Here is a 27,170-nt window from a genome sequence, read left to right on the forward strand (position 1 = left end):
CGTTTTTTTTCAAATCAGAAGAATAATCCGATTATATCAATGCACTAATATGCAAGTAGTCGATTATAATGACTTCATTGTGGAGTACAGCAGATGCACTTTATAATGGAACGAGTTCTTGTATGAAGATTCCTTCATGTAGGCTTTAATATGTAATGTAAGCTTTAATAAATCAGGTTGGTGTGTACCATTCACTCCCTGCTTTTTTTGCATGTTTGATAATTAAACTCTATCAAAAAAGTAATTACGAATATAAATAACGGACGCGGTTTCCTTGCACAAACTTTCTATAATCCGAATCGATAAAAAAACCTAAATACGCCAGCAAAACGCCTTAGACAGGGCGAGTAAATGTACGATGTTACTAATTTATTTCTATCATTCGTTCCGAAGTCAATCACTTCAATTGCCTTTTAAAACGATCGATAAGTCGCATCAGTGACGTAAAAGTGTCTTTGGAGCCATTACATTAATTTCGTGTCTGAAATATAACCTTTTATTTTCAAAAACAATATATTGGATATATTTCAATTTCATACAACATTCACATGATGAACGATTAGTATTTAATTAATGAATAAATTGTTTTTGAACAGTTTTTAAAGTAATAAGTGCTTTTTCCTATATTTTTTCTTTTAATCTTTAGTTGTTTATTTGGTGGTTAAAGTATTGCTATTATTTTTAAACAAAAGATTTTTAAACGAATACCATTTTTGTGTACTGGGCATTTACATTTCCTATTAGTATCCACTGCACTCAATGCAATGTATAAGAAAACCAATTTTGAGTGTTGTATTTTTTTCAATGATTCAGAAAAAAAAAATATTTAGTTTTTATTTGGGTGTTATTAGGTTAATTGAGTATGGAAAAATGATGTTATTTGAAAGTGAAAACACGGCGTAATTTAATAACAACTAATGTAAACCATAATTTATTATACTACGAGTATTTGAAACATTAAATTTTGGCATAGAGAAATTTACTCGAACAACTAGATTTCGAGGAATTTAATAACAAAAAAATATATAATGGCAATACGATCAGCGTGCTTCAGTAATGTGAATTTCTTCAACGCATTCTTAAAAAGCTCTCTTTATTCCCTGTACGCGTTTTGGCGAGAATACGCCACATACCATTGAACACACAAAGGAAGGAATGTTCTAGGTGCACACATTCGGCACATTCGAGTTTCTGTTACTATAGACGCGCTTTGGTTGGCACTTGTATGAGTCATGAAAATCGAGAGTATTTTCTCTGAATACACATATGTACGTACCAGCCTCACAAGACACTCCGAGATGCACATATTATTTAATATCGAACATACCGTGTCAAAAAACATTTGTTAGAGATATATTAAGTATACAGGCGAGAAGAAAATTAGTAGGTTAATCAATGCAATACAACATACTATTTTGTTTTTTAATCTTTTAAGAAATCTAAATTTCTAGATTTGCTAAAACAATAATCAATACTGTTGAAAAAGAAGTACAAAATTTATATGGTTCGTTTCAGGGATAGATACGTTAGATGGCTTCATACCCTCATATGAATTTTAAACCATATTTGATTATAAAATAGTTTAAATATTTTTTACAAATAATTAATAATTTTTGTTTTGTATAAATGATCATTTTTACATCATATCATGTTTTGTTCTAAGGTACTACAAACTTTTTTGTGCCATATATAAATCACTTCAAATTCAAACCCTTATCCGCACCCCAATGGTGCATAAGGCACTGCATTATATAAACACGGTGTTATCTTGATCGTTAACATTGAGGAAAGGTGATCAGCCCTCCGCTTCAGGTACCAGTCCAGGGTAATATTGAATAAATATTAGAGCAAAAAAAATCACTTATATTTATTTGACCCCCCTTGGGAATCGAACCCGGGACCTCCAGAACGGTAGCTGACCATTACACTACGGAGGCGGACAAAATAATTACATTGGCGGACATATATAATTAATGAGGTATTTTCTCAAATTTCTGCAGTAAAATACGATTTTCATAAAATAATGAATTGTTTAATAATATGAACATTTTGAAGTACCTACCTACAGTGTGGAAAAAATACTATAATAGTTAAATTTTGACGTGTTTGACAAGGTTATGACATTTGAAAAAATTAACATGTATGTTTTTGGATGCTAAATGTTGAAAATAACTTCATGTATTAAAATATGGTAATATATTTTATCATATGAGGATTAATTTAACAGCTAGGAAATTAGCGCGACTCTGCAAGTGCAATGCACTTTTTGTGCTGGCAAAAAGTGCATAAAGTTCTTCAGCCTTCATTCCTCAGTATGGGTGTGAGATGTAAACACGCAGTACGATTCAAGATACAGTGATAGAATATGGAAATCTAAATATCTAAACTTTCGTAATAAATCAGAAAAAAACTATTGTCTTCAAAACAATAATGTGGAATTTTAAATGCCAAACTTATTATTATAAATATTAAAATGAGAAATTTTCAATATTAAAGCTTTATTTTTTTGTATGTTATTTATATTTAGTAATTTGAATTTATTTCCTTTTTCTTGCTCTTATATTCTTCCAATTTTGAAACCATTATAAATAATGTTTATAAAAAGTAGCAAAAGAACACTATATTACAGTATAATATTAAGTTGATCTGTCGTTTTAATTAAAACAAAAACAATAAAGATTTTTTTAATTCATGGTTTTACTTAAATATGTCCAAACAAGATCTTAGAGAACCCATTAAAATATTTGTGTGTATATAAACTTTTTTAAGTTGATTTTAATATTAAAATCAGTATAAAAAAATCCATTCAGATCACGATAAAAAAGCGTATGATTGATGACAGAAAAGTTTGAAAAATTATGTCAGAGACAAGAAAAACAACTGTTGAAAAATATGTAAAACTGTGACGTAATGTTTTTTTGTTGTTGAATTATCTCTTTAAATATTTTGATTATATAAGTTGATTTTACTAAGAAAATGTAATTTCTCATTATTCCATCACTGTCCGCCATCGAGAGTGCGAATGCCGGTAAAGTAAATAAGTAATATATGTATTTTAGGAGTGGATCCGGCTGGTGACGCATCGTTCCTTGGTGCTGTCTCTCTCTCGGCTCCCGACTCTCGTGTCCTGTCCCTTGTCCTCCGGTCACGTGGACACATCGAGAGATCACATCTCATAGGGAAAGATGCATGTGGAGAGAAGTCTTCCTCTTTAAAAATAGAATTCTCGGAACTAATGAACTAACAGACGACAGAAGAAAACAACCGTTCAGGTTTTCAGAAGTCATTAAATGGACATGTCCCTTTCAGATCAATTAAGTTGTCTTTCAGCTCTGTGAAAACATAATTTGTATATTGAAGTATTTACATTTTGTCGACTTCACAAAGGTAAGCTTTCTAAGGGTTTTCTAAGTAAAAAATAAATCACTGTTATCTTAAAGCTAATCAGTTTTACACTTATGATGGCAGTCAGAGGGTAAGAGATTGAATCTTTGTTATTTATAACAAAGATTCAAAAAATTTGAGTATGTATCGGTGCGAGCATATTAATTTTCATGTTCATCCAATCGAAAATTTAAATTGAAACTGTTTACGTGATACACAAACGTGGTAATCATTATTCTATATATGTACATATGAAGAAGAAAATACGGATAAGTGTAGACATTCATTAAATCCTGATTTTTGTAAGTGTGGGTACTTTAAAAAAATAGTAGCATAAATAAGAATTTTTTTGGACGGAAAACATTCTCAGTAAATGTAGTATCCCAAAATGATTGCTTGACATCGAGACAGGACATATCAACACTCATATCGGTAAGGCGACCCTTAACAGTATTTTTGATGTACTCAGAGGTTATTCTTTTGACCTTTGCGTCTTGTCCTCAACCTATGGCCCATAGGGCGCTATATAATGTTGACAAATTAAGGCAAGGTGATCATTCCTGCGATTCAGGGTAATATTTATTAAATATTTATATTTTACAAAAAAATCTTCTATTTATTTTGACCGCACAAGAATTGAAGTCGTGACCTCACGCACGATAGCCAACTCGCTAACCACTTCGTTAGGGAGGTTGAAAGGAGCGTAATAAAAAACTCTCGTTACAGCGGGCTTGGAGCGGATAGATACCAGGATACAAGATACGTGGAGAGGTACGGGACAAGAATCATGCAGCGGGAGACATGGGCGTGTGGCAGTCTGGAGTGACACACCCGTCCCGGTGAATATATCAAATTTCGTGGATCTTTCTCTCGAACCATTTCACATGGCGGTGGCTAAAAATACGCCAAAGCGTTTGACGCGCATTTCAGTGGAGTTCGTCGACCCGGCTCGACGAAAAACCTGTTGTGAAAAAATCCGTCTGAGTTTTTTTGCGCCACACGGGGATGAGAAGGGAGGGTATTCCCCGCCTTACCGCCGGTGGCGTAAGGGTGATTATCCCTGGCAGCGCCTGTGCGTGGGTCGGGTCGGTTAGAAAAATAATGGCGGGTTCGTATAGCCGAGTCCCCAGACCCCAGTCCAGGAGCCCAGACGGTGACTATGCGGCTGTGAATGAAGCCTCGTCCCTTTGTGTCTTGTTCCTCGCTGCTGGTCGCTATCGTGACAATCGCGGGATGTTTATACAAACAAATAATATTACTTCTTTATATAAAAATCGAAAAATCCAACTACAACCTTAGACAGGCGCCGTGGCGTAATTGGGTAGACGCACGACTGAGAAACTCTCGTCGCGGGTTTGATTCCCGCCAATTGCAAAATGAATTCAAGAAAGATTTATTTTCAGTTGGCCTGGGTGTTTGTGATATATTTTTAACATTTACCTTCCCTATCCTTACTATCCTACCTCCAGACAAGCCTTTTAAATTAGGGGCTTTGTGTGTTCCTATTCCTTTAAAAAAATATCAAAATTGAGTGTAAAACTTTATGGTATTATGATTACTTTATGACTCTTCACTCGTCTAGGAGTGTTCTAACCTGTTTTACAAGCACACTTATTTTATACATCTCTAGTTAAATGCTTCACAATAGCATAAAAAATAATGATAGATTGGCTTATAAATACTAAAAATAATATATACAAATGCAAAAAATAATAATTACAACTATATTAAAAATGCCAAAAATAATTAGATACAAAGTCAAAAATATGATATCATCGTGAATTATTCGTATTAAATATTATATCATGAATTGTAATATTATTTTTTAACAGACATACATTAGTAAATTTTGAATAAATTATCTATATATAATCCACGGGAGGAATGCAATAAAATTATCATTATTATTTGGTAATATCAACCCACTCAAATGATGTTGACGTACTGCGATTTTATCATAACTGCATCATCAAAACGGTGATATATCGAAGAATAAGAAGAAAAATGTGTGTAGATTTACATTTTTATTTCTATACACTGCAAATTTTCCTGGTAAATCTTTTCAAATAAAAAAAAACAACAAATAAAATAAAAAATATTTATAGACGTTCAGCACGATCGCCTACCCTACTGGAAGTCCCTGGTCCGATTCCCAGGGTAGGGGAGGGGGGTCCAATAAATATAAGTAATTTTTTCACTTCAATATTTACTCAATATTACCCTGGACTGGTCACCTTTCCTTCATGTGATAACGATCAAGAATACTCTCCGTTTATATGATGCAGTGCCGTTTATATGATCACCTTTCCTTCATGCGATAACGATCAAGATACTCTCCATTTTTATGATGCAGTGCCCTATGCACCATCGGGTGCGGATGAGGGTTTGAATGATTGAATATTAAAAATACGATTTTTTAAACTCCAATGGATTTTGTCAAAGATCATAAAGAGGAACATTCTTGGAAATCATTAAAACACAGTGTATATGTTTAAATATATTTTGACCGTGTTTTGAATATTAGCAAACAAATTAAGCTGGCCATTTCAAAAGTGAAGGGAGGCTCCATTTCACGAGCCGTAAAGTTTCAAGTGTAAGTTTTTGCGGCGATAATTGCAGTGCACTTGCACTAGTTGTAACGTTTCAGTTTTACCCTCGCTTTCCGCATCCACCCTCGCTGCAACTAACAACTAGCAACGCTCAATTCTCAACTCTCAAACTTCCTCGTCGAGCCTCCCTCCGGCCGAGCGAGTACGTCCGCTCGGCTCGAGACTCATAATGCGAGTGAGGGAAATAGATTGCTTTCGTTCAAGGTCAGCCACCTACTCAACCTACAAATGCCCTCGCGTCGCGTGATCGTGACATTCAACAAAAAACAGCCACACGTTTGATTTATCGGATATTACCTGTAATCAAATTATCTAACATACACTGCTCTGGGCGAAAAACAATCGAGAGCTTAATAACAATCAACAAACGTTCAAATCTCTATTTCGCGGACCACGATTTAACGAACTTCGGCTTTGATGAATTATTGTTACATATTTTTACATCATATGTCCATATTAAACATATTACCAAAGTACTATCGAAATTTCAAGGACGCGTCACGTTTATTAGACATATTTCGTTACATGAGAGGGAAGAAAGATATAACGCAGAGAGACGGAGAAAGAGAGCTATACATTCCAACGCCACAGGAGTAGAGCAAGAGAGCGACGTATACACAACGATATAATAAATAATGTCTTGTATACGCGTGTTGTATATAGATGTATACTTCAGACGCTATATATGAACAGTAGAAGTACCACGCGTTTCGTAAGTAGTGTTTATCATTGTGTTTTGTGGTTATTTTTCGTTACCTCGAAAATATCGAATCACGGAAACATAAAATGTATTTTAGGTATCACAAACCATTAATATCAGCATTACCAATTGAAGCGTCAATCAATGTCAGTGTAATTATTATATTAACTGAATATTTTTATGTATATTTTGTATTGTTTCATATCTTTTGTGATGCTCTCTCCTTCTCTCTTATTATTTTAGAAGTTTCACTTATATTACGTGTACGGTGCTGCACTTTTTTTGATATGTCCTTTTTATGATTTAGATCACATATTTGTCCATTAGAATAACTCAAAACTATAGCGACCACAAAGCCTCATCAATGCAATTATTAATTTATTTTTGATGACATAAATGTGTCTAAATAGTCAATCAGCTTTGTTGAGGACTGATACATCAGTTTTAGGAATCGCAATGTCCCCAAACGTCTGGAAATGTGAACCTTACCCGGCATAATAACCCAGAAAAACGGTAACAACTTCTGAATGACCGTGAAAATGTAAGACGTTTACATTGTTTCATGAAGTGTGATCGCTGTCTGGTAATACATACATAACATACTTATATGAGTATGTATGGCATGGATGTTTGAATGGGATGGTTTTAGGCTGATCTATCATCAACAATAAATGTAACTAAAATATATGCATCACAAAACTATATATATATATATATATATATATATTTATATATATAAATATATATATATATATTTATATATATATATATATATATATATATATATATATATATATATATATATATATATATATATATATATATATATATATATATATATATATATATATATATATATATATATATATATATATATATATATATATATATATATATATATATATATATATATATATATATATATATATATATATATATATATATATATATATATATATATATATATATATATATATATATATATATATATATATATATATATATATATATATATATATATATATATATATATATATATATATATATATATATATATATATATATACTCATACTTTCATCATCATGCGCTTCAGATTTACAAACATTGACTGTTTGAGGATTGATTGTTTGAGGCCAAAAAATGTTTTAAGTGAATTGGTAAATAAACATTAAAAATTTATTATATGTAATATGTAAATTAATGTAAGTGTAATGATAAGATATTATTTAGAACCATGATAATGTTCCTCCAGTGCGGTACCCAAACGCACTAACCATTACACCACGGAGGCGGACAAAGATAAAGACGTAATAAGAAGAGCTCTAGCGGTTTTAGTAAATTAGTTATGTATTAAGAAAACTTATAATTTTCTCTATTTTCGCCAAATGGGGGAAATTTGCTGTCTATTACAAATATGCTTATGTGGATTTGAAACTACACATTAAAAAAATAAAACAATTTACGACTTATTGAATTTTATTTCATTACACACTGTTTCGAATTAGTTTCGAAAACAAAAGTTGTTTTCATCGACAGATGATTACTTAAACAGTTTTTTTTAAACCTGTCCTTGAATACAACTGGTTTTATAAACTAGTCTTGTGTAATGAAATAAAACTATTTTTTTTTAAAACAATCAATATGTCATTCCGCAAAATTAATGCCGAATCAATAAATAATATGGATTTGTAACGTTTTCGAACAATATTTTTTTGTTGTAAATAACGTTTTAAATGTTATCAAAATGGCACTAGAGTCATCCTCAATTCAACTATGAGCCGTCGGCGTGTGTGTGTGTGTGCGTGCGAACACTCCGCCGTGTACAATGTGCACGTGTGTACACAATATGTGCGTCTGTCTCTCACGCACAGTGACGCGTATCGCGTATGCATTGGGCGCGCGGAGGGGGCAGTGTAAACAAACCATTACCCGCGTAGAGGCGCCGCAGCCTTACACAACGAGGCGCCGCGTGCGTAGACCTAGTGTGACGTCACGCTAACTTCGTAGACGCTACGCATAGAGAACTTCCGAACTTACATCCTCGCGCGGATTTGTAACTTTTTTGGGAAAATATTACGTTCAAAACAAACAGATATTTAATTTTAAACAGTGTGTGAAAAATATGCAAATATTTCTCTGTGAAAACATATTTCTTCATTATTTAAACAAATATTAATCTTTGAAAGAATAAACATGATAAAGGGATGTGGGCTTATTAATTCACGTTTTGAAAAACTGTGTATTTTAAGTTTAAAACAAACAGATATTTAATTTTAAACAGTGTGTGAAAAATTTGCAAATATTTCTCTCTGAAAACATATTTCTTCATTATTTAAACAAATATTAATCTTTGAAAGAATAAACATGATAAAGGATGTGGGCTTAATTTACGTTTAATAAAAAACGGTGTGTTTTAAGTTTAAAACAAACAGATATTTAATTTTAAACAGCGTGTGAAAAATTGCAGTTATTTCTTTTTGAAAATATATTTACAACAAAATTTCTTCCTTATTTTAAATAAGATAAATACTTGTACAAAGAAATCTTTATCTTAAAAAAAAACCTATTTTTCTATGATGATAGATGTTTTCTAGATTTAGGTTTTTTGAAAAACAGTTTATAAAACATATATTTCATTTTAAACATTGTGTGAATATTTTGCAAATGTTTCCCTTTGGAAATATATTAACAACATATATTTCTTCCTTATTTAATCAAATATTTATTTTTAATTATTAAGCATAAAATATGGATGTGAGCTAATTTTTCATTTATTGAAAAACTGTGCTTTTTTTTAGGTTAGAAACAGATATTAAATTTAAATGCACCGTGAATAATTTGAAAAAAATATTTTTCTTTGAAAATACATTTCTTCCTTATTTAAACAAATATTTATCTTTCAACAACTAAACATAACATATGAATGTGTGCAAAATAACGGTAATTGAAAAACTGTGTTATTTTTAGATGTCTGTTTCTACATTATAACAGAGTGTTTTTTTTGTGGTAGTTAGCATGTTTGGGTACCGTGCTGGAGATCACAGGTTTGATTCCAAGGGGGGTCAAAATGTTTTTGTACTCTAATACTTATTTGAAAGACATATTTTTAATACTTGAAAGTTGTCAGGTCAGGAGTCGGAATAGTCGGCAGGTGTGTATGAGGAGATGCATGAATGTGGAAGAGGCGAGAGGTTGTGTCTATTCTTGCTGTCTACCCCTGCATTAAGGTGGATAGTTGGTTGGTTAGTTAGTTAGTTACTAATTTGATATCCTGGGCTGGAAAGCGCACGTCTGATACCTATAATATTCATGAAATTTAAACTATTTATAAGAAAAGGTACAGTAATTAGTCACGTATAGAGATGGCAAAACCGTATTTTTTATAAAATGAACATATCTAAGGAAATTTGCCTCAACGTATTTTGTGTAAATAATGGTCACACTATTAAAAATTTTAAAGACATTTTTACCAGATTTCTAAAAATTACTAGTAAAATGTGGCTGGTCACTGGTACCGATTAGTTAGGTTATTTGTTTAAGTTTCATGACATGTCGTTGTGGGTATCACTTTGTGCTACAATTGTGATTGATTTAAGTTACATGTAACAATATCGCATCCCTTGAATGACAAGGTCCCAAATAAAATTTGGTAAAATTTATTAGGGATATGAAATGGTTCTACGTATTATAAAATAAATTTCTTCTAGTAACATACGTTGTTAGCACCTGCATTTAAAAATGTCGGTGAGTATATATTTTATCTGAATTATTATAATTATGGGTTGAAAAACACCTTACAATATATTTTTAAATAAAATATAAAATTCAATTACAATTTGATCACGTTATAATAAGATAATAAAACAAATGATATATTTTGAATAGTACTCGGATAATAAAATTAAATTTACGGTACTTCATTTTTTCGTGGATTTCCTTTTGGATCTAATTTTAGAAATACATTATTTGTGAGCGAAAAGTTAATTGTAAAAGAAATATTTGTGAAGATCTCTCAAAGAATTTATTTTTCAAACAAAAATATTCTCGGAATATTGAACAAGGTTTATGTTGCACTTTGATCTCAAACAATAGGAATATTTTACAAATCGTTCAATAATATTAAACAATGAGTTCACGAGAAAACTTTGCCCAAATAAAACAAAAATAAAATATAAATTGAAATGTAACTTTGTTTTGACAATTAGGTTGTTGGTCGCGATTTTTGGTAACAGAATAAACAATTGTTAGCGTGCGATAGTGGGGTAAAAACGAATGAAAGAGGTAAAACTTTTAATTATCTCAAATTGCATGTCCTTTGTTCTCGAGGTGGCGTGGCCGCTTGTGACAAACAATTATTATACTTTGTAAGGCTAACCAAATATTCTTTAAACATTTGGATGATGATAATATTGTAATAAATAACAGCAATCAATTAATAGTATGAGTTATAAAAATGCAAATTCTACAATATAAAATTCCTACCATCGCCAATTGTTATATTTGAAGCTTATGAAAATCGAAACTATATGTTGATGCGTAAGGCTTCAAATAATAATAATAATAAATTGAAAATAATAACTTCAATTTTGGATGATTTATATAGAGCCATTGCATCGTTTTGATGCAGGGTCACATTAATTATACGAAAACAAGATAATAAGTCCTGAACTTCACGTACTAGTAATATAAATTAGGGTAAAAAGTCATTCAGTCAAAAAATATTTTTCCCCATCCCTGGTAATCGAACCCAAGATCCCCAACATTCTAGATAAATGCGCTAAGCACTACTCTACGGAGGCGGACAAAACAACGTACCAAAGTTTACGTGCTTGTTTAGCAAAGAAAAAGGTAAGTAAGTTTACCGAAAAATGTATTTTTAAAATCATTATCTTTTTTAACAAAATAAGGAAAATGGCTGCGCATTAACACGTGCCTGAAAATAGCGTAGTTCTCAATTTTGAACCGAAAAAACCGGTTTGAAGTGTGATTACGTAGCCTTCATTTTGGTTTTATTCTCAATTAAACAGTGGTCATTTTAGTGAAATTTGTAATTTTGTGATTATCTCTAAACCGTATAAATAAGTGGATGTAATTCGATATCTTAGAGAAATATAAGCTATATAAGATGTCATACGTTTTGACTAACTGCATTAGTCTGTTTTGGCTGGTTGGAAGATATTGCTTCTTAGCAATAAGCCCGCCAATGTACATATTTTTTTCTGTACCTGAAGCTAAAATTAATAAATATAATATAAGTAGGTGTATTCCATAGTGCATAGAAAATACCGAGTAAAAAGATTTTTCCATTTTCCATAAAGCACGAATGCAATAGCGAGGGTTGATTGCATAATGTATCCGATTGTCCTGTAGGGGTGACAATCGATCGCTTGTCCAAATACAATTGACAGGACTCATCCTGTAATGAATAATTCGTCCCGGCCAGACGAACTCCGCCTCGCAAAAAGCAAAATAAAAATGTACCTCGCGTTCCATACATTACAAAGAGCCCTATCCCGGGTACACAACCCACCACAGGGTGAACGAAAAATCAATAACGCAGCGCTTTTTTTCAGTCAGCTCGCGTAAAACACAGCGCAAACCCGAATAGATATATCGCCCGGTCTGTAAAGAAAGAAAAAGCGGGACGGTGATATATTTCGCGAGCGGACCAGCCTTACGGGGCCGCCGCGGGAGGGAGAGGGACGGATAGAGGGAGAAGAGGACGCCGACGAAAAAATGGAGGGATTTTTATATAGACGGGGTGTAAATATGTAGAGGTAGGTTGCAGCGGCGGCCGCTGCTGCAGCCGGGGGGCGAGGGGGCGGGGGGGGGGGCGAGGTCGGGACGGGGGCGCCGGGGGAGGGGAAGGGGGAGGGTGCCAGCCGGCGGACGAAAAATCCAGCCCCAGTGGATTCATATACTTTTTCAGTATTTTTCAGGTTTTCAGAACCACCCCATATCAAATTATTCGAAGCATTCATAATATCCATACACCCACTGGGGAAGCATTTGCATAAAAATAATTATAATTATAATTATAAATGGTTCATAATTTTCAATAAGTATTGTTGTTACGAATAAATTCATTTAGAGTTTATGTACAATAAAAAAGCTTTTAAGTATGGCTTTGACTAATTTAATAAAAAAAAGTTTTGTTTCCTTTGTAAGGCGCGGTAAGAAATCATCCCAAGGTTTGTGTAAGGTCTAGATTTCGATTCCATAGAATAAAAGAAGTCAAGCATAAAATTGTTAGAGTTTTATGAGTAGATATTTTAACGACGTCTGAGTGCCCTTTACGACTAAATTAAAACCATTCGTGTCGCAACTAATGCAGAATATTTCCGTCCTTTTAATGTCACTAAAATATTATGAGGATCATAAAGTTATGGCACAAAAACTACAAACAATGTACTTAATAATGTAAACCGACTGTTAAACGCATATGTAAAGTAAATATACTAAATCCAAATCGGTGTTTTGTGCAGTATGAAATATTTTCAGGTCAGTTTGTTTTTCTCCAAAATATTTTAAGTATCTCAAAATATAGATCGTCTTCTATCAAGTAAATTTATATTTTATTTATTGTTTCGGCATTAACTTTGTGGTAAGACATGTTACAATGATTAAAGAAAACACTTGTTTTTCACCACTTGAGTTTTATTAAAGACTACGTGTTTCAGAAGTTAAACTTCCATCATTCAGGTCTGTATATATACACAGATATTATACAGACCTGAATGATGGAAGTTTAACTTCTGAAACATGTAGTCTTTAATAAAACTCAAGTGGTAAAAAACAAGTGTTTTCTTTAATCAAAGTAAATTTAATTGACATCTCTAAATATATGAAGAAGAGTATTGAAGTCTGGGTCTGAAATAGGGCTTACGACAGGCTTATTTACATGGTTTAAGCCCATAACAGGTTGTAAACCTGAACTTCCAAACTCTACTTCATCTTTGTTGAGTTGTCAAGTCACTTTTTATATGATTCTCTTTGTGAGGTATGATAACTCACTTGATTCCAAACTTTTTTTGTCGACTCAAGCAGAAAAAATCTGCATAATGGTCAATAATTTTAAATCGATTCCATTGTTCGTATTTCATTCTTGATCACTGCCTTTTTTGTCTCACGGCTAAATGCAAAATATTTAATATGACAATGGTCTAGCTTTTGTTTGAGAAAAGCACTTATCCCGGACAAAAATTGTTTTTCAAATAATCTAATGTACTCATATTAGTATAGCCATATTAATATGCCCATAGACTCAATCAGATAATGGAGCAAGTTATGTTTTATGAGTTGAATTATCCAGAAAGAAAAATGGGCCTGATACATTATAATTTCCCAAAAGTGTGAACTACTCAAACAAGTGATTAAATAACCAGTTATGAAAAATGCTAAAACAATCAGCAAGATCTTGTATTAAGACAGTAATTTATTTATCTTTCGAGAATACTTGTGCGACAATAAAAAACTGACACTTTGTATGAACGTCAGTTTAGCTATATTATGCATAACATTGCTCCCAAAGGAAGCATTATACTATGGAGTATCTAGCATTTTTATTGGATTAACTGCGTCATAATTTAAAAGTTATGAATATCTTAATAGAGATGATACACTGTTTTGAGAAGGGAATATGGCAGTCAGGTTACAGGGCTTATTTGTAATATTTATTAAAATCTTCATAATTATATCTCCGGAGTTCAACCCATTGTTTTGGTATTTTTTCTTAAATTTTTCGACGTACTTGAAATATTGTTATAAATAAGTGATTAGTAATACTTGAAAATTTAAATACTGCTGTTATTTTACCAACCATTTTAAAATTCTTATTTTGTACTGTTTTGAAGTTCAAGTTTCCCATTAATTGTTATAAAAAATGACAGTGAAAAATATTTTCACAATATACCTAATAATATAATTTTTTGAAACAGATTTTCAGTAAAATATTGATCATTAAAGAATTATCAAAAGGTTTAGATTCTCTAGTCTCTAGTGCGTGGCTGATTCCTCAAACTTTAGTTATTTATACACATTTATTTATATCTATTTATACAGTAATTAATCAATAAATATATAAAAGGTTAATAAGCAAATAATTTTGAGAGACATCGTTCTGATTTACAATTGGCGTTTTAGCATATAAAATTAAATGAAAAAAAACTCGATCGAATTGGTTTTGATATTATTTTTAAAAGATAAATTGTATATTGGGTACATACATTTTTATCCAAGTTCTTGTGAATGAACATTGTGCATTGTTTGGAACCCATGATGAGTCTCAGATTTGGCATTTTGCCTCTAATGGCATTTTCATGAGAAAGAGCCAGGAAATTGTACCGTTTTGTCAATGCGAGAACATCAAATTATTACATTTTACTGTACTCATTTTTTGCGTTACACATTTAAGCGAGAATAGTAGCGTTATAAAAAAAACTTTTTATTGATTCGGACTTACGACTGTATTCCAATAATCGTTGTAATGGGTAATGCGTTCACTAATGGCGGATTGAGGGGTATTTAAATAGGATGTTTTATTAATAGTCGTTTTTAAACCAGAACACATAAAAGAAAATCGATATAATTTCAATTTACATGCAAGAAATTTAAATAAATGAAAGATTTTTCATTCAAAATTGATTCCTAATTAATTCAGTTATGGGTATCTGTAATATACATATACTCGTATATGTATGTATACATTTATTTATTATTATTTCTTAAAGTGAATAAATGTACATTGGCGGGTTTATTGCTAAGAAAAATATCTTTTAACCAATCAAAAAATATATTGTAAAATAAACACATATTGTTTGTCTAGTAACTATTGATTTTTATATGTAGTTTAGCGTAAAATGAATGGCAAGAACACAAAAAACCGACTTAATTATATAACACTCCGTGTAGAAATTTCCTCAGATTCGACAAAGGCATTCAACTTGACCATACATGTACATATATATTTTCTAAGATTTATCTAAGGAATAAAAAGTACTTTTTACACCATTTGAAATATTGTAAAAATACATTAAAATCAAACCATCAACCTCATTTAACGATAACAATCAAATCACGTAAATGCAATTTTCTGAATCATTTCTCTTTGTGCATTTCACGTAAAAAAATAAAACTTTCTTTAGCAAAGCGACATTACAATATTATTTTTCACGTTTTCCGTTTTCTCTGCTCTAAAAACTGTTCATAAAGCCTCCCATGTACGTGAACTAAGATAAAGATTGAAGTCTCTTAGTTTGGGAATACCCAGGCGGTGGGTACAGGTAGGTACTTGGTACATGCTAGACAGGTACCTGTAGTTTGATAGCAGTCACCTCAATTTGACACGATTCTTTTGGATCGTAATTTTTTGTGATGTCCGTGATTTTCAATTTAAATTAAGAAAAATAAGAAGTTCTGATAGAAATATTACACAATTTTTTGCACAATATTTGATACTATAAAATATTTTTTTTACATACATTTTGAAACAATCATCAGAAATTTTTGTATTAATTTCGTTATGAATTTTTGTAACGTTTGCTAGAAAAAACTAGAAACAAAAGAAATTTGATACCTTAGTATGATAATGTGAAAAAACATTTTTAAATAGTATCTTTGCATCAAAACCACTTTAATTTAGTAAAAACAAAAAACAATCACTCTTTGTATCGACTTACAATCAGTAAAGCTTAAAATTTAAGCATAAAATTTGATTTAACGTTTGTTTTTTTACAACGTGGGTATTTTTAAATATTCTCTCAGATAAAATTTTAAAACATTTATTCGCATCCTAATGGTGCATATGGCACTGCATAATATAAACGCAGCGTTATCTTTGTCGTTAAAACATGAAGAAAAGGTGATCAAATCTTCGTTTCAGGTACCAGTACAGGGTAATATTGAATAAATATTAGGGTGAAAATCACTAATAATTATTTGACCCCCCCTGGGAATTGACCCGGGACCTCCAGGACGGTAGACGAGCGTGCTAATCATTACACTACGGAGGCGGAAGATGAAATAATCACCCCAAATAAAATAACGGTAAAATACCGATAGTATGTTTGATTTCAGATTACGAAATCAAGATTCTAAAACACCTCACAGCTTCAATGAAAAACAGCATTTTATAAAATGGGACCAGAAACTAGAGAAGGTTGGCTGAATTTATCGAAGCTAAAAAAGCATTGAAAATGATAGCACGTACAATGTACCACACCTCGCCGAATAACTTCTAAAGATCCGGTTCAAATCTCTACAGGGATGGGGGATCAATCAATTATAAAGATACAATAATATCTCAACAGCTTCCTAAATTATCAATCAGTCATGAATACCAAGATGACCTGCACGAGATGGAGATAATGATGAATTATAATGCAAAAATAATGCTCTCTTTAACACAACGCTAATGGGATAATCTGTTTTTGTGTGAAACATAACTGAAATTTCAATAAGCTTAAATCACTTTGCGAATAAAATAAAATATTGAATTCAGGTTCAGTGCTGCAGAACAGCGTTTATTATTTAATCGAATTTTGTACTTAAGTTATACATATTTATATATATGTATATATTATTATTTTTTTATTTATTATTATTGGACACTGTCTATCCTCACTAGGTATTTGGAGATACCTGTTCTGAGGTAGGCAGGGTATGCTTATTCTTTTTAAAATACAGCTTTATATATTTTTAATGATAATATAACAGTGGTAAGACTGAAATAATATAAAATAATAATTATAAAATGAAAGCCAATAGAGAGTTTAACTAAAAGAGAAGTAAAATCTAAAGGAGTAATATTATAAAATCAGAAAATAGGATTATATAATTATAAAACACTGACACATAGATTAATCACACACAAAATTTTATTTGCTGCTCCAGCTGGGATCTTCCAATTTTTAGGAGCCATTCTTTTGTGTGCATTTTGAATTTATTTCCAACTGAACATAATATTTATTGTGGGAGCATATTATTAATTCGAGGGCCTATAAAATTTGAATGTCTTTACTTAGTAATTAAGTAAAGTGATCTTATTTTTAAGATATCAAATATTAAAACGGGATTGATGAAGTAGGCAACTAGATGCGTTTTGCGAAACCAATAATATTTTAGAACTTTTGTAAAATCACTTAATTAATGATCAAGCATTGATAAATTTGTCATTTATATGAAAATTCCGTTTTGTGTTTGAGGATTAAATAGTGGAAAACTAGTCAATTTAATTATAATTTTAAGTCGTTGATGAGAAAAAAAGCAGGGTTTTATAATTTTATACATTTTACAAATACGTATTACAAAAATAAATTAGGATGTATTTAGAACATGACATTTAATTTTAAATCTAATGTCGTTTAGTAAATATCTTATCTATAATTTTGTTAAATAAATTCAACATCGAAGATATCATATTGTAAATCAATAATAGGTTTATTTGTGTTACATTTTGAGGTTAATAAGGTTTTATAATGTGAGGTTAAAATAATCAATGTTTTTATAACAAAAAGTAAACAAGCTCCTAACAAAAATATATGGAATTTCAGATAAACTCCACAAATTCTCAGATCATTTTATTAGTTCAAGAATTATCAGTTTGACATTTGGCTTTTGTTGATAGTTTTTATTTACCTTTTTTCATTTCCTGATTAACGTAAGACAAAATTACCGTTTTAACGCCCGAAAATATGGAAACATGTCGCTCACTCCTTTCAAGAACGTCATAAATCAAAAATCGTCAATTTTCAATTGTGCATGTATTTGGAATGCCCAGAAAATGTACTATATCCCAGCAATAGAGGCATATTTTGTTGTTTTTGTATTTTGAAGAAAAGATATTATTTAATTATTATATTAAATAAACTAAATATTTTTCAAATGGAGAAAAAACCTTCAGGTTTTACCTAAAAAGATCTGTTGCACAGTAAAAAGCTCAATCAGTGGCTTGATATTTATTTTTAATACATTGTGATATATTTTTAAACTTTAAAAACGTTCTCCTGAAAAATCAAGTTTTTTGATTTATGACGTTCTTGAAAGGAGTGAGCGATGTGTGATACCTGATCTAAAAATTGAGAAATTTTATGGCACAATGACAGATTAAATACGCGTTAAGTGAGAGAGATATGTTTTTCGCTTGTTTTTCGTTATGCTTTAAATGGATTGTTTATAACTTTTATAGAATAACCCCATTTGAAAGATAGTTGTTATGTGAAAATATATTATGAGGAAAAAAAGCTTATAGTATACATATTGTGCATATGTAAACATATGTAAACATTTCAACACGTGTAACATCCTTATACTATAACAGGGGTGTCCATTTTTGGGGAGTCAAAGTAATAAAATTTCGCGATAATATCATAGTTATTTAATAATGTAAAACAATTTAAAACGAAGGAAGTAATCAATTGAAAGCGAGTACTTAATTTTAACGATAAAAACCTGTTCGTTAAATTAAATTGCAATGAAAATTAATGTACTATAATAATATCACGTTTTTGTTTGATTATAAACTAAATCCGTTTACTGATAAATTCGAGTAATAATAATACTACTTTTACACGCATTTTTATGAATTATATCAAGATAATAAAATAACGGTATTTATTAAAAAAGATTTATAGCAAAATATTTTTATTTTCTTGCATATATTTTTTAAAAGATATTATTTACACTATAATTACTACAATTCACTTTTGTAATAGGTAAGCTAGATATATAATTAATACGCGATGAAAATATTTTTTTGAAAAAATGGATGATGTTTTATTTATACTGACATAAAGTATTTTGGATTTAGTTTCCTGCAACATATTTAAAAAAAAACTTTTTAGATTTTACTTTGGGTATTTGGAACATCAAAATATGTTTGTCCTGGCGCCTAAAAGTTTTCAACGATTTTTTCAAATGAGCAATTTAAAAGTTTAAAAAAATAACAACAAAAACAAAAAGTTATCTTGTTTTTTCTTCCATCACCAAAATTATTTCTTATGATCAACTAGTAAAAACTATCGATAAAAAAGGAAATTTTGGATATCGACTATTTGAACTCTTACTATTACTACTACTATCATACCGTTTCCCTGCAGGGGTAGGCAGAGAGAATGGAACGCCACACTCTTCCGTCCTGACATGCACTTTAAGCTTCCTTCACATCCATACATCTCGTCATACATGCCATCTAATTATGTAGATTTTAGGTTCTGATTACAACACTTTTTTTGCCATCCTCGTTCTGTTCTCCCATTCTTATTTCCCTAATTTACTTTCTTAGTCATTCTCTCGCTATCCGTTTGCTCCACATGTCCATACCAAATTAAACAACTTTTCTTCATTTTTTCAACCATCCCCAGTTAAGCCTTTTAGAATATAAGATTAATTGGAGTAAAACGTTTACATATACAAAATTCACAAAAAAATAAATCTCAATATTTCATTTTATTAATCAGATGATTTAACCTGTCTATGTTTACTTATCTAAACGATAAAATATATTTATTAAGCGCACTAATAAAAAAGGTTCTGCTCAATAAAAATCTTCTTTTCATCTCACCAATAGATGTCTCTAGTGAAGGTCTAGTGATTCAAGAATAATGTTTCAAAATTGGTTCATATTTATAGAACTTCCAAGAATTTGAGTATTGTGGTTGTCAAAAATGGGTACAATTAGTGAATGTTACACGTGTGTAAAGTGATCACTTAAACCAGCCAGGTCGTCAGCCTCGTAAATGCCCGGACTTCCATATTCTTCTTCATCTTTGATGAGATGTCAAAAAATAAGAAAAATTATATCATTATATTCATAAAATAGTATTTTGTTTTTTAAAGTAAATCTTTTAGAAACAGTGAGTTGTTCATATTGATTTTCCACAAATACATATCTCTTTCTTCGCTGCACATAAAACGATATTTTTAACGCCTATCCTGACCCGAGTCGTTATTTCATATTTTACAGAGCGCATAAAATGCTTAATAAAAATATGCACGTAAAGTTTCTCGATGGAGATTTTACGAGTTGACTCGGAGAGTTGAAAGATATCTCCGCTAACAGTTGGACAGACAGACCCTATTAATATATCCTATCATAATATCCTAACCGGCAAGTCCCCAGAGGAACTCTAAACTTAATAGGTACTCACCTACCATTTGCAAGCAAGAAAAATGAATGACAACTTATCATTATACTCATTCTGGCAAGTCCCTAGACCCATATGCTATACTTTAAACTTACTAGGTACTTACCTACCATTTGCAAGTAAAAGAAAAATGAATGACAACTTATCGTTATACTTATTCCGGCAAGTCTCTAGAACCATATGCTATACTCTAATCTTAATGGGTACTTACCTACTATTTGCAAGTATGAGAAAAATATCAATCTATCTATCATTATACTCATTCCGGAAAGTCCCTAGAGTTATATACTATACTCTAAACTTAATAGGTACTTATCATTTGTAGGTTAAAGAAAAATGAATGAAAATTTATCACAAACCTCATTCCGGCAAGTCCCTAGAGTCAAATGTTATTTTACTATAAACTTAATAGGTACTTACCTACCATTTGCAAGTAAAAGAAAAATGAATGACAACTTATCATTATACTCAACCCGGAAAGTCCATAGAGTTATATATTATACTCTAAACTTAATGGGTACTTACCTACTATTTGCAAGTAAGAGAAAAAATGACAAAAATATCAATCTATCAATATACCCATTCCGGAAAGTCCCTAGAGTTATATATTATACTCTAAACTTAATAGGTACTTATCATTTGCAAGTTAAAGAAAAATGAATGATAACTTATCACAAACCTCATTCCGGCAAGTCCCTAGAACCATATACTATATATACTCTAAACTTAATAGGTACTTACCTACCATTTGCAAGTAAAAGAAAAATTAATGACAAAAAACACTTCAAATCACACAATCATTAGTAAAAAGCTAACGACAAATCCCGTCTTAGATAATCTCAGATCTTGAGATGAATTGAGTGAGTTGTCACATAAAAGGAGCTAGATCAAATTTATGACATTAAATGAACTCCAAATAATTTTTACAAAAAATTATTCTTAAAAATATCTACATAAATAAGGTATTTCAAACGTATTTCAGGGATTTATTTTAGGGATTTCAACCCTTTATTTTCCGCGTTATAAGTATACTCACAATAAAAAAGAGACTAATATAGTGAGTATAAAACTTGTATAAATTTAACATGTATGTAGTCTGAGAACAATTACATTTAGGAAGTTCAAATAATTACATTGCTGTAAAATGTGAATGGCACAAGAATTGGGATCATATGAGGCATTAAGGACAAGGGAAGGATTCGAAAGAAGGGGATGATATTTTTAAGTCGTATCATTTACAAGTCGAAATTTTTGAAAATTATAGTATTATTTAGCTGTTTTCTACCGTCTAAATGTCTAAATGATTGACATTATATATTTAGAATATTAACCCTCCGAAATATTCATTAAAATTTAAACTTATTGACCTAATAACGTAACATTATTATTTTTCAAACGTAAGAACAAAGGCAGTGAAAATATGACACGACAAAATCTGTAAACTGAAATTTATTCTATGGTGTACCGGCTCAATAAACAATGAACGCTTTTATATGTTAAGTAATTATAGTTTGTTATATGGATATAATTATACCATGCCAAATAAATTATTAAATTTGTCTTTATTCCTTTTGCTTCGAGCTAAATTGTATACAGGCTTTGCAAACCGAGCTTAATGAGATGCACCTAACCTGAACATAACATTTTGCATGAATTAAAAATTCATTCTTTTTTTATTCGCCAAGTAAAAGTTAGAAGAATTAAGATATGCAGGGTGTATCCTTATACTTGGTAGGTAGGAACAAAAAAACAGTGATAATGTGAGGGAACAACAAAGATCAAACCGGTAATATTTACGCTAAGAATAGAGGTAATCAAAAAATATTTAAAAATGTTTTAAAATCACTATTCATCTTTGTTTAACGTAATCATATAATGTCGACCAATTTCGAAGCAAACGGCTTAATCACAAAGGCTTCTAGATTAGGTCTTGAAAACTCTTGATGAAGAGGCTCTTCATCAAAACTTCTCATGACGTAATCAAGAAGCTTTTATGATTTATTAAATATGTTTGATTCGTAACCGGACGACATTATAATTGGATGAGATTAGGATATATGTTGATTTTAAAAGATACGAAATAGGAAATCACAGACTTGTGCTTCAAATATTTATAGTAAAATGACAAATATTAGCAGGTACTGTCAATTCTCACCAACTTAATTGACATTTTTCACCGATGGGATGGTGCATTGAATAAATGCTAGTTTGACATGATCGTTTAACACGGAGCAGTCCTGCTTTTCAGATGTCGGATCAGGGTAACATATCGTTCGCTCCTTTCAACAACGTCATATATCAAAAAACTTGATTTTTCACTAGATCGTTTTTAAAGTTTAAAAATATAACATGTATTGAAAATAATCATCAGGCCACTTATTGAACTTTTTACTGTGCAACAGATCTTTTTAGGTAAAACCTGAAGGTTTTTTGTCCATTTGAAAAATATTTAGTATATTAAAAAAATTATTGAACAATACATTTTCTTCAAAATGCACAAACAACACTTTCTGCCCTGTAGCGGGTAAATATTAAGTTAAAAATATGCCTCTTTTGCTGTGATATAGTAAATTTTCTGAGCATTTCGAAAACATACACAACTGAAAATTGACGACTTTTGATTTATGACGTTCTTGAAAGGAGTGCGCAATATGGTATTTATTTTAAAGTTTAAAAACTAATATTATTGTAACAACCATGAGAATCTAATCTAGAATCTCAAGCATGGTAGTCAAACGCGCTAACCGCTACACTACAAAGACAAACTTTATTATAATATTCCGAAATATTAACCATTGTACGATATAGTTTGGAAAATATTAGAACTATGAATTATTCAGTGCGAATTTGAATCACAACGAAACAATCTAATTAGCTCCGTACTCATATAGGTTCAATAATATTACACGTATCTTTCCGTCGACCTATTAGTGCTATAAACAGTCGAATATCTCTGAAACAATGCAATATGGTGGGCTGTAACATCATATGGCAAACGATGGCTTTATTGTTTTTCATAACACCATAAATTACAGTATTTTCAAAAGGACCAAAGACATCTAGCCAAATTACTCTTCGCGCCGAAATCCATAAATGACCAAATATTGAAAAAATCTATGATATTGTTTCATAATAAAATTCACAAGTATCGATCGATTTCTAGAGTTTTTTACTTTATTACATATGGAATATTTTATTAAATTATTTATTTATATCCAATAATACAGATACATAAAGAGAGTGGATATTTACGTGCAATTATGATACACTGATCCGTTGACCATTTTAAAGAAGAAGCAAAACCATTTCGAATAAAAATTGAAAATCCCATCTTCCGATTTTAAGTTTATCTAAATATTATTATGTGCGGTTTACCCAAATTCGGCTTATATAGTATGACGTATTTTTCCTTCTAAAACTTTTTTATGCCACTAGGAATGAGATTATAAATTAAAACGTAAACCAGTTTTGGGACAATGCTATGTTCCCCTTTAAGACTAATATTCAAGTCTATACAGGCGCCTATATTAATATTGTTCAATATTATTTGGGCGTCGCTTTTCGATCAAAAATATTGATAAGCGAATTGAAATATCTAAACAAAAATCATATTACTATATAAAACAAAATCTTTTTAAAACTTATTTCACTTTTGTACTCTTTGTGATTACTTTATTTACATGTTCTAAATAACAATAAAGATAAGACTACATCAATCAAATGCAGTGTCAAATACTCCACTACGTAAGGAAAATAAAGAATATGAGTGTTATTAATATTATTAACGTTATATATCTATAATGGCGTAATGGTTAGCGCGTTCGGTTACTGTACTGAAGTCCTCGGGTTCGATTCCCAGGTATGGGGGGCCAAAATAAATATTAGTGATTTGTCCCTCTAATATTTATTTCATACTAACCTAGGCTGGCATCTGAAGCGCAGCATTGATCACCTTGCTTTCATGTGAGAACGATCAAGATTGATACTGCGGCAATACAATACAGTACCCTATGCACCATTGAGTGTGGATAAGAGTTACTTAACTACTTATGTATAAAAAATAAATATATACCTTGATATAATATTGGTTGACTCTTTTTAAATTACCTATATTCCAATAATATCTTTGTTTGATTTTTTTCAGGTATATTCTAAAGCATATTATCTTGGGTGAAATCCGTAGTCGTAAGTACAAAAGGCACTGATTAAAAATAATGCAGTGTCATCCTGGTCATAATTACATAAATAGCAGAGTAGTGGCCGCGTAGTAGTTTCGCGGACAGTCAGGGTTTCCAGTTTCAACCCTTACTCTGTCACAACTTGATTCCTATTTTCGAACACAAACCGTTTAGACATAATTCAAAACAGCATTGATTGGAATAAATAAAACAGTTTTGGGTTCTGCAGTAGTTAAAGTAATATATAAAATTATTATGAATAGCTGAAATCCATTCATTTTTACTTCGACTCAATTCTTTTGCATAGTAACCAAAATGTCAACTGCTTTAAACTGTGGAGATAAGATACTACGGAGGACAATATGACTTGATATAACAAAAACATTAAATACATATAGGTGTACAATCAATTTTAATACAATTAACAGAAGAGCTTTCTATTATTAAAACTTAAATACTAAGAAAATTATATTAAGTAGGTATTTCTACACAAACAAAAAACCTTAGTGAAGTTTATACGCCGACTTTAGAATAAAAAATCTTTGAATCAATTGGCTATGGTGAATTAACACTATTTTGCAGAAAAGTTTGAATGGAAAATAATGCTTGAATTTCAATCGATCACTTATTCGTTTTCAACAAGAATTCGGTAAATAAAACAACCCGTAGTGTCAATGTTGGTTACTTTTTTCAAAGCCGGATAAAAATATTTTTAGCCAAAGAAAACTTTTAGAAATAAGAAAGGATTACAAAATAATGAAATTTATGCATCATCGCGATTATACCTACTTATCTATCTTGTAAGAGCGGATTAAAAAAGTTTAGATTTAAAAAAAAAGTGTAGGTAGATAAGTACCTACATGGCTGATTTTACACTGTCAGTTTGACGGGCTTATTGAAAAAAATGAATATTAATACATTTTAGTGTGATACATTTTTTTATATGAACTAAATCACGAGACTAAGTTATAATGCGTAGCATATCTTTTTGTACTAGTTCCTCAAAAGATTCCAACCAGATTCAACTATGATTAGATGCATAACTACGTAAATGTATTAAATTATATCCTTTCATTATTTTTAGGCGCGTAAAGGTTTGAGTTCATTATATTTTTTTATTAAATATATATAACTTTGTTTAAACAGTCTCAAAGTATGAGAATATCCGACGTCTTCGATACCTGAATGGCCTTGGTACGTACGTTTTTTTTCCGTGTGATAATTAATAAAGGCAGATATTATTATAAACAAAAAAGATAATGGATTATTTAATATTTTTCTTCGAACTTGCAAAGGTAGTAACTAAGACTGTCGACCAAGACGAGGAAAAGAGAATTGAATCGTATTTTTGGTCAGTTTTGATAGTTTTTAGAGTTGGGAAAGTTTTGAAAAGTTTTGCAAAAGTTTTCGCGTAGAGCGGGGCTACTTATATTCGGGTTTTTAGACTTAGACGAGGATAAGTCGATTGAATTGTATTTTGATTAATTCGGATCGTTTTCAGAGTTGGGAAAGTTTTCAAAAGTTTTTCAAAAGTTGTCGCGCAAAAACGGCGTAGAGCGGGGTCAGCTTACCGGTGTGGCAGTAGTCCTCCAAGTAGTGTCGAGCTGCCCTTTGGACGATGGAGTAGTAGAGGCTCACCGAAGACGCGAGTGCCATCCTGACGCTTCAAACACCAACGATGCACCCAAAAATATCACACACAAACAAAATCAAAATCAAAATGTACGAAACTCCGTGATTATTTGCTAAGCACCGCACTCGAGTGATAGTTTGCCGGGGTCGGCGTGCACTTGTTCCTCATGTTGCTGTCCGATGTCGCGCGGGAGTCGTGTAGCGCGGAGGCGTCCGCGCCGGGCCGCGGTCGTGTGAGCTGCTGGCTCTGCGCTCGGCACGCGGCTCCGTACGTCCGCTCGGCGCGGCGGTTGAAAACAAAAGTGCGCGCATGCGCGGAGCGCGGGGCGCCGAGGTGCATCCATCCCGCGAGATGCGCCCCCCTCCCCGCGCCCCCACCCCCACTCCCCACCCCGGGACTGCTGCTGCTGCTGCTGCTCTCGTCGGAGCTTTTCCGCGGAAATCTCGGCGCGAGGATCTAAAGTTCTCACGCGGACTACAGATGAGAGAACTACTCAAGTCTCAAGACGAAGGTCTATAGTCTCA

The 27,170-nt window shown here is 31.5% G+C and overlaps 1 protein-coding gene across 2 annotated transcripts in view; it reads right to left on the reverse strand.

Annotated features, from left to right (window-relative positions):
* Positions 1 to 26,953, reverse strand: part of jim (zinc finger protein jim) — a 39,782-nt gene extending 12,829 nt beyond the window's left edge. The window contains exon 1 of one of the 2 annotated variants that reach the window (XM_088271015.1): positions 26,585 to 26,953. In XM_088271015.1, the coding sequence (XP_088127141.1) occupies positions 26,585 to 26,669 (85 nt within the window). In that variant the 5' untranslated portion in view covers positions 26,670 to 26,953. The remainder of the gene's footprint in view (positions 1 to 26,584) is intronic. The other variant, XM_088271016.1, reaches the window with a different exon arrangement.
* Positions 26,954 to 27,170: the final 217 nt, after the last annotated feature.

The sequence above is a fragment of the Brachycentrus maculatus genome, unplaced genomic scaffold (assembly GCF_059751285.1).
Source record: "Brachycentrus maculatus isolate JH-2025_06_01 unplaced genomic scaffold, ASM5975128v1 h1tg000408l, whole genome shotgun sequence".
NCBI classification, from domain to species: Eukaryota; Metazoa; Arthropoda; class Insecta; order Trichoptera; family Brachycentridae; genus Brachycentrus; species Brachycentrus maculatus.